Genomic DNA, 8895 nt, shown 5'->3' on the forward strand with positions numbered 1-8895 from the left:
AGGAGGAGGAGGAGGAGGAAGAGGAGGAGGAGGAGGAGAAGAGGAGGAGGAGGAGGAGAGGAAGAGGAGGAAGAGGAGGAGGAGGAGGAGGAGGAAGAGGAGGAAGAGGAAGAGGAGGAGAAGAGGAAGAGGAGGAAGAGGAGGAGAGGAGAGAGGAGGAGAGAGAGGAGGAGGAGAGGAGGAGGAGGAGAAGGAGAAGAGGAGGAGGAGAGGAGGAAGAGGAGAAGAGGAAGAGGAGGAAGAGGAGGAAGAGGAGGAGGAGGAAGAGGAGGAGAGGAGGAAGAGGAAGAGGAGGAGGGGGAGGAAGAGGAGGAGGAAAGGAGGAAGAGGAGGAGGGGGAAGAGGAAGGGAGGAGGAGGAAGAGGAGAGAGGAGGAGGGGGGAAGAGGAAGAGGAGGAGGAAGAGGAGGAGGAGGAGGAAGAGGAGGAGGAAGGAGGAAGAGGAGGAGGAAGGAGGAGGAGGAGAAGAGGAGGAGGGAAGAGGAGGAGGAAGAGGAGGAGGAGCCGCTGCTGCTACGGAGCCTCTGAAGGGACAATCAACTTTATTATTATTATTATTATTGTTTTTATTATTTTAAATGTTTTCAGATTGTGTGAGGAATAAAATGTGAATAAAATCTGTTTTGGTTCAGTTTAGACCTGGTTTAGTCCTGACTTTAGACCTGGTTTTAGACCCGATTAAGACCTGGTTTACATCTCGTTTAGACCTGGTTTTAGTCCTGTTTTAGACCTGTTTTAATCCTGGTTTAGTCCTTGGTTTAGTCCTTGGTTTAGACCTGGTTTTAGTCCCGGTTTAGTCCTTGGTTTAGTTCTAATTTAGACCTGGTTTAGTTCTAATTTAGACCTGGTTTAGTCCTGGTTTAGTCCTGGTTTATAGTCTGGGTTTAGTCCTGGTTTTAGTCCTGGTTTAGTCCTGGTTTATAGTCTGGGTTTAGTCCTGGTTTAGTCCCGGTTTTAGTCCTGGTTTATAGTCCTGGTTTTAGTCCCGGTTTAGTCCTGGTTTAGTCCTGGTTTAGTCCTGTTTTAGTCCTGGTTTAGTCCTGGTTTAGTCCCGGTGATTCCACAGACACATTTCTAGTTGATTTGTTTATTTACAGTAAACTGGTGGTTGTCTCGGCGTCCGCAGACACTCCAGTGCAGAGGGATAGCGTCTGCGTCCAGTCAACAGTGGAAACACGTCGCCGCTTTAGACAAATAGATTCTGAGTCGGATCTACGTACACGGACGCTCTCCCCGTCTCCACGGCGACACAGGGGAAAAAGCCCCGGTCGTCTTTGGTGGTTACGTTTGCGGGTCCGTCCGTCCGACGCTTTTCGTCTCTTTGGAAACGTCGCTCTTCGCTCTCTGGGTCTGGAATGTTCCGCAGTGTGGCTTTAAACCTTTCTAACCCGAACCTGTCCGGGTCACGGGTCAGGTCTGCGGAGAGGCGACCCCGCTGGCAGTCACAACGCCCACTTTTCTCTGTATTTTTGAGCTTTAAAACCACATGGTTTAGACCTGGTTTACTCCAGTTTTAGTCCTGGTTTAAACCTGGTTTAGTCCTGGTTTAGACCTGGTTTACTCCAGTTTTAGTCCTGGTTTAGTCCTGGTTTAGACCTGGTTTACTCCAGTTTTAGTCCTGGTTTGGAGCCGTTTAAAGTCGCACCGCGGAACATTCCGGGCGGAGCAGCGACGTCTCCGTGGAAACGAGCAGGTGATGGAGCTCGGCCTGTGACGAGGAACAACGTCAGAACATGAGAAAAAAGCTCAAATAAAGTCAATTAATGCACAAAACCCACGATTTAAAACAAAACTGAGACAGAAGAACAAGAGACTAAAGAAGACCTGGTCTAAACCTGGTTTAAGACCTGATTAAGACCTGATTAAGACCTGATTAAGACCTGGTTTAAACTTGGTTTAGACCTGGTTTAGATCTTGTTTAGACCTGGTTTAGATCTTGTTTAGACCTTGTTTAGACCTGGTTTAAACCTGATAAAGACCTGGTTTAGATCTTGTTTAGACCTGGTTTAAACCTGATAAAGACCTGGTTTAGATCTTGTTTAGACCTGGTTTAGTCCTGGTTTTAGATCTTGTTTAGACCTGTTATATTTAACCGTTTTACTACACGAGTTTAGACCTGGTTTTAGACCTGGTTTAGACCTGATAAAGACCTGGTTTAGACCTTGTTTTAGACCTGGTTTAGACCTGATAAAGACCTGGTTTAGACCTTGTTTTAGACCTGGTTTAGACCTGATAAAGACCTGGTTTAGACCTTGTTTTAGACCTGGTTTAGACCTTGTTTTAGACCTGGTTTAGACCTTGTTTTAGACCTGGTTTAGACCTGGTTTAGACCTGGTTTAGTCCTGGTTTTAGACCTGGTTTAGACCTGGTTTAGTCCTGGTTTTAGACCTGGTTTAGACCTGATAAAGACCTGGTTTAGATCTTGTTTAGACCTTGTTTTAGACCTGGTTTAGACCTGATAAAGACCTGGTTTAGATCTTGTTTTAGACCTGGTTTAGACCTGATAAAGACCTGGTTTAGACCTTGTTTTAGACCTGGTTTAGACCTGGTTTAGTCCTGGTTTAGACCTGGTTTTAGACCTGGTTTAGACCTGGTTTAGACCTGGTTTAGACCTGGTTTAGTCCTTCTTTTGCCCCTGATTCGATTTGATAAAAGTCCTGGTTTAGTTCTCGATTCGACTTTTGAGACATTTATAAGTTTTTTTAATCTTTGCCAAACTGAAAAAGTGAAATAAAACCTGCGTGTGAAACATAAACGTAAACGTCTCGTCTGAGTATATACAAACTGCTCCAGGCACAAACTGTACAAACACAAAAATAACACTTCAAACACATGTGCAGAGTCCGGTCCAGATCCAGGACTGGTTCAAGTCCAGCGGGGGGAGGTCCATTTAGTCCACGATGAGTTTAATCCTCGGTAAATCCAGGTCCAGCCCCGGTTTAGTCCTGGTTCAGTCCTCATAACGCAGATATGATGAAGAGGTCCAACTTTAGGTCCTTGTTAGTCCTGGTTTAGACCTGGTTTGGTACTGGTTTAGTCCTGCTTTGGTTGAGTCCCCATGGGGTTCTTGTTTAATCTTTGGTTCGGTCCTTGTTTAGTCTCGGTTTAGTCCCTGATCTAGTCCTGGTTTAGTTCATGTTTAGACCTGGTTTAGTCCCTGATTTTAGTCCCTGATTTTAGTCCTTGATCTAGTCTCTGGCTTAGTCCCTGGTCCAGTCCCTGGTTTAGTCTCTGGTTTAGTCCCTGGTTTAGTCTCTGGTCCAGTCCCTGGTCTAGTCCCTGGTCTAGTCCCTGGTCTAGTCCCTGGTCTAGTCCCTGGTCCAGTCCCTAGCTTAGTCCCTGATTTTCGTCCCTGATCTAGTCTCCGGCTTAGTCCCTGGTCCAGTCCCTGGTTTAGTCTCTGGTTTAGTCCCTGGTCTAGTCCTCGGTTCAGTCCCTGGTTTAGTCCCTGGTCTAGTCCTCGGTTCAGTCCCTGGTTTAGTCCCTGGTCTAGTCCTCGGTTCAGTCCCTGGTTTAGTCTCTGGTCCAGTCCCTGGTCTAGTCCCTAGCTTAGTCCCTGTTTTAGTCCCTGTTCTAGTCCCTGGTCCAGTCCTGGTCCAGTCCCTGGTCCAGTCCCTGGTCCAGTCCCTGGTCTAGTCCCTGGTCTAGTCCCTAGCTTAGTCCCTGTTTTAGTCCCTGTTCCAGTCCTGGTCCAGTCCCTGGTCCAGTCCCTGGTCTAGTCCCTGGTCTAGTCTAGTCCCTAGCTTAGTCCCTGTTTTAGTCCCTGGTCTAGTCCCTGTTCCAGTCCTGGTCCAGTCCCGGTCTAGCTCTGGGCCAGGGGGCAGGCGTCGGTCTGGTCCAGGGTCAGGTCTGTGGAGTACTGCGAGGTCCAGTCTCGGAGGAAGATCTGGTCGGCTTGGGTCCGGAGGGTCTCCAGTCCCGGTTCGGACCCGGTCTGGTTCACGACGAGACCGACTCCGGCCGTCTGCGTGAAGTATCCCTCGGACCAGTTTGAAGTCCCTGGAACGGAAAATAAAAATCTGAATCCTGAACTGACAAACGGACTCGAGATTCACTAGTTCAGTCCTGGTTCAGTCCTGGTTCAGTCCTGGTTCGGTTCTGGTTCTGGTTCGGTTCTGGTCCAGTCTTATATTCGTAATAATAGATTTTTTGTTTTTACCGATATAAAGCACTCGGTCCGTCACCATGAACTTGGCGTGATTGACTCGAGCGTACGGGATCTTCATCTGATCCGGCGTCGAGGGAATCGTGAACACTTTCTGAAACAGACACAAGAAAAACGACTGTTGACAAAAAAAACAAAAAACGACTGTTGGCAAAAAAACGACTGTTGAATAAAACCGACTGTTAAATAAAACCGACTGTTAAATAAAACCGACTGTTAAATAAAAACGACTGCTGACAAAAAATGACTGTTGACAAAAAACAACTGTTGACCTAAAAACAACTGCTGACAAAAACGACTGCTGACAAAAAATGACTGTTGGCAAAAAACGACTGTTGAATAAACCCGACTGCTGACAAAAAACGACTGCTGACAAAAAACGACTGCTGACAAAAAACGACTGCTGAAAAAAATAACTGTTGAATAAAAACGACTGTTGAAATAAAACCGACTGTTAAATAAAACCGACTGTTGACAAAAAATGACTGTTGACAAAAAATAACTGTTGAATAAAAACGACTGTTAAATAAAACCGACTGTTAAATAAAACCGACTGCTGACAAAAAAATGACTGCTGACAAAAAACGACTGTTGAATAAAAACGACTGTTAAATAAAACGACTGTTGACAAAAAACAACTGTTGACCTAAAAACAACTGCTGACAAAAAACGACTGTTGACAAAAAACGACTGTTGACAAAAAAACAACTTCTGACAAAAAACGACTGTTGGCAAAGAACGACTGTTGAATAAAACCGACTGCTGCCAAAAACGACTGTTGAAAAACCCCCAACTGCTGACAAAAAACGACTGTTGACAAAAAACAACTGTTGACAAAAAACGACTGTTGACAAAAAACAACTGTTGACAAAAAAACGACTGTTGGCAAAAAACGACTGTTGAATAAACCGACTGCTGACAAAAACAACTGCTGACAAAAAACAACTGTTGACAAAAAAACGACTGTTGGCAAAAAACGACTGTTGAATAAACCCGACTGCTGACAAAAAACAACTAGTGACAAAAAACGACTGTTGGCAAAAAACAACTGTTGGCGAAGAACGAGTGTTGAATAAAACTACTGTTGGCCAAAACTGTCAACAGTCGGTGTTTGTCAACAGTCGATTGTCGGTTGACAAAATACGACTGTTGGAATTTGTGACGGTGAGAGGAGCAGTTTGCGACGGTTTGTTTGGTCCACGCGAGCAGGGATCTGGACGTACCACTTGGATGTCGCAGTTGAGCGGCGGACGGTTCAGCACGAGCAGAGACTGAAGGTAAACAAACATGGCCGCCGGAGAGTGAGGCCAACAGCTGACCAGGAGTCGAACCTTCAACCTTCTGACGCAGGCGGCCGAGCGGAGGGACGAGTCTAAAGGAGGCCAGAGGAGGACCTGAGGAGGACCAGAGAGGAGGACCAGAGGAGGACCAGAGGAGGACCAGAGAAGACCAGAGGAGGAAGACCAGAGGAGGACCAGAGGAGGACCAGAGGAGGACCAGAGGGAGACCAGAGGAGACCAGAGGAGGACCAGAGGAGGACCAGAGGAGGACCAGAGGAGGACCAGAGGAGGACCAGAGGAGACCAGAGGAAGACCAGAGGAGGACCAGAGGAGGACCAGAGGAGGACCAGAGGAGGACCAGAGGAAGACCAGAGGAGGACCAGAGGAAGACCAGAGACCAGAGGAGGACCAGAGGAGGACCAGAGGAAGACCAGAGGAGACCAGAGGAGACCAGAGGAGACCAGAGGAGGACCAGAGGAGGACCAGAGGAGGACCAGAGGAGGACCAGAGGAAGACCAGAGAGGAGAGAACCACCAGGAGGAGGGACCAGAGGAGACCAGAGGAGACCAGAGGAGACCAGAGGAGGACCAGGAGGAGGACCAGAGGAGACCAGAGGAGACCAGAGGAGGAGGACCAGAGGAGGACCAGAGGACCAGAGGAAGACCAGAGGAGGACCAGAGAGGAGACCAGAGGAGACCAGAGGAGAGGAGGACCAGGAGGAAGACCAGAGGAGGACCAGAGGAGGACCAGAGGAAGACCAGAGGAGGACCAGAGGAGGACCAGAGGAGACCAGAGGAGGAGGAGGAGGACCAGAGGAGGACCAGACCAGAGGACCAGAGGAGGAGACCAGAGAGGAGGAAGACCAGAGGAGGAGACCAGAGGAGGACCAGAGGAGAGACCAGAGGAAGACCAGAGGAGACCAGAGGACCAGAGGAGGACCAGAGGAGGACCAGAGGAGGACCAGAGGAGGAGAAGGTCAGGGGAGGAGAGGAGAGGTTCAGTCTTGGTCTTGGTTCAGTTCTGGTCCTAGTTCAGTCCTGGTTCTCATTTAGACCTGGTCTTGGCTCAGTCCTGATTCAGTCCTGGCTCAGTCCTGGTCTTGGTTCAGTCCTGGTCATGATTAAGTCCTTGGTCCAGTCTCGGTTTAGTCCTGGTTCTTATTTAGTCCTGATCCCGGCTCATTCCTGGTTCAATCCTGGTCCTGGTTCAGTCCCGGTCCAGTCCCGGTCCAGTCCCGACCCAGTCCCGGTCCAGTCCAGTCCCGGCCCAGTCCCAGTCCAGTCCAGACCCAGTCCCGGTCCAGTCCCGACCCAGTCCCGGTCCAGTCTAGACCCAGTCCCGGCCCAGTCCCGACCCAGTCCCGGTCCAGTCCCGACCCAGTCCCGGCCCAGTCCCGACCCAGTCCCAGTCCAGTCCCGGTCCAGTCCCGACCCAGTCCCGGTCCAGTCCCGACCCAGTCCCGGCCCAGTCCCGACCCAGTCCCAGTCCCGGTCCAGTCCCGGTCCAGTCCCGGTCCAGTCCCGGTCCAGTCCCGGTCCAGTCCCGACCCAGTCCTGGCCCAGTCCCAACACAGTCCCGATCCAGTCCCGGTCCAGTCCTGGTCCCGGTTCAGTCCCGACACAGTCCTGGTTCAGTCCTGGTCCCGGTTCAGTCCCGGTTCAGTCCTCAGTCCCGGTTCAGTCCCGACACAGTCCTGGTTCAGTCCTGGTCCCGGTTCAGTCCTGGTTCAGACCTGGTTCAGTCCTGACACAGTCCTGGTTCAGTCCTGGTCCAGGTTCAGTCCTGGTTCAGTCCTGGTCCCGGTTCAGTCCTGGTTCAGTCCTGATCCAGTCCTGGTTCAGACCTGGTTCAGTCCTGACACAGTCCTGATCCAGTCCTGGTTCAGTCCTGGTTCAGTCCTGGTTCAGTCCTGGTTCAGTCCTGGTCCAGTCCTGGTTCAGTCCTGGTCCAGTCCTGGTTCAGTTTCAGAAAGTACCTTGGTGGTTTGGAGAACTGATCCTGGGGGAGAAAGTCCATGACGGAGACGTGGATGAACTGTCGGGCGTCGTCCATCACAGACAGAATGGCCTCCAGGTCGTCGGTGCGCCCCCGAGTGGAGAGCTGAGGAGGAGCGCTCTGAGGGACCGGACCAGAACCAGAACCAGAACCAGACCAGAACCAGAACCAGACCGGACGAAACGCCACAGGAACGAGAAGAGACCAGACGAGAGCGGGTTAGGTCCAGGGATCAAAAAATCAAACACTAATCGATACTGAAACTAATATCGAAACTAGATCCTCAGTGTCCACGTTTACATGATGTTTTTTTAAATTCTGAATTAAATAGTTCAGAATTCAAATATTCTCCTTCGAGTTCACATGGAAAACACGTTCAGTTGTCTTTATTTAATTCCGCTCACGTCTGGAGGGTAGTCCTGGTTTGGTCCAGTTTTAGTCCAGTTTTACACCTGGTTTAGTCCTGGTTTAGTCCAGATTTAGTCAATTTTTAGTCCAGTTTTAGTCCTGCTTTAGTCCAGTTTTAGTCCTGTTATAGTCCTGCTTTAGTTCTGCTTTAGTCCAGTTTTAGTTCTGCTTTAGTCTAGTTTTAGGCCTGGTTTAGTTAATTTTTAGTCCTGCTTTAGTCCAGTTTTAGTCCTGCTTTAGTCCTGCTGTAGTCTAGTTTTAGTCCTGGTTTAGTCCAGTTTTAGTCCTGGTTTAGTCCAGTTTTAGTCCAGTTTTAGTCCTGGTTTAGTCCAGTTTTAGTCCTGGTTTAGTCCAGTTTTAGTCCCGGTTTAGTCCAGTTTTAGTCCTGGTTTAGTCCAGTTTTAGTCCTGGTTTAGTCCTTTTAGTCCAGTTTTAGTCCTGGTTTAGTCCTGGTTTAGTCCTGGTTTTAGTCCTGGTTTTGTCCAGTTTTTGTCCAGTTTTAGTCTTGGTTTAGTCCAGTTTTAGTCCTGGTTTAGTCCAGTTTTAGTCCTGGTTTAGTCCAGTTTTAGTCCCATGCTTTAGTCCAGTTTTAGTCCTGGTTTTGTCCAGTTTTAGTCTTGGTTTAGTCCAGTTTTAGTCCTACTTTAGTCTAGTTTTAGTCCAGTTTTTGTCCAGTTTTAGTCCTGCTTTAGTCCAGTTTTAGTCCAGTTTTTGTCCAGTTTTAGTCCAGTTTTAGTCCAGTTTTAGTCCTGCTTTAGTCCAGTTTTAGTCCTGCTTTAGTCCAGTTTTTGTCCAGTTTTAGTCCTGCTTTAGTCCAGTTTTAGTCCTGGTTTAGTCCTGGTTTTGTCCAGTTTTAGTCTTGGTTTAGTCCAGTTTTAGTCCTACTTTAGTCTAGTTTTAGTCCAGTTTTTGTCCAGTTTTAGTCCTGCTTTAGTCCAGTTTTAGTCCAGTTTTAGTCCTGCTTTAGTCCAGTTTAGTCCTGCTTTTAGTCCAGTTTTAGTCCAGTTTTAGTCCTGCTTTAGTCCAGTTTTTAGTCCAGTTTTTGTCC

At 48.6% G+C, this 8895-nt stretch overlaps 1 protein-coding gene across 1 annotated transcript in view; it reads right to left on the minus strand.

The window, feature by feature from the left end:
- Positions 1–1070: 1070 nt before the first annotated feature.
- Positions 1071–8895, minus strand: part of pld7 (phospholipase D family, member 7) — a 17272-nt gene continuing 9447 nt past the window's right edge. The window contains exons 7-10 of the mRNA XM_055159564.1: positions 7418–7559; positions 5388–5551; positions 4159–4258; positions 1071–3998 (exon numbers count right to left, since the gene is read on the minus strand). Coding sequence (XP_055015539.1) covers positions 3802–3998; positions 4159–4258; positions 5388–5551; positions 7418–7559 — 603 coding nt within the window. The 3' untranslated portion in view covers positions 1071–3801. The remainder of the gene's footprint in view (positions 3999–4158; positions 4259–5387; positions 5552–7417; positions 7560–8895) is intronic.

The sequence above is a fragment of the Boleophthalmus pectinirostris genome, unplaced genomic scaffold (assembly GCF_026225935.1).
Source record: "Boleophthalmus pectinirostris isolate CB_2022bp ecotype Guang Dong unplaced genomic scaffold, ASM2622593v1 HiC_scaffold_23, whole genome shotgun sequence".
Lineage (NCBI taxonomy): Eukaryota > Metazoa > Chordata > Actinopteri > Gobiiformes > Gobiidae > Boleophthalmus > Boleophthalmus pectinirostris.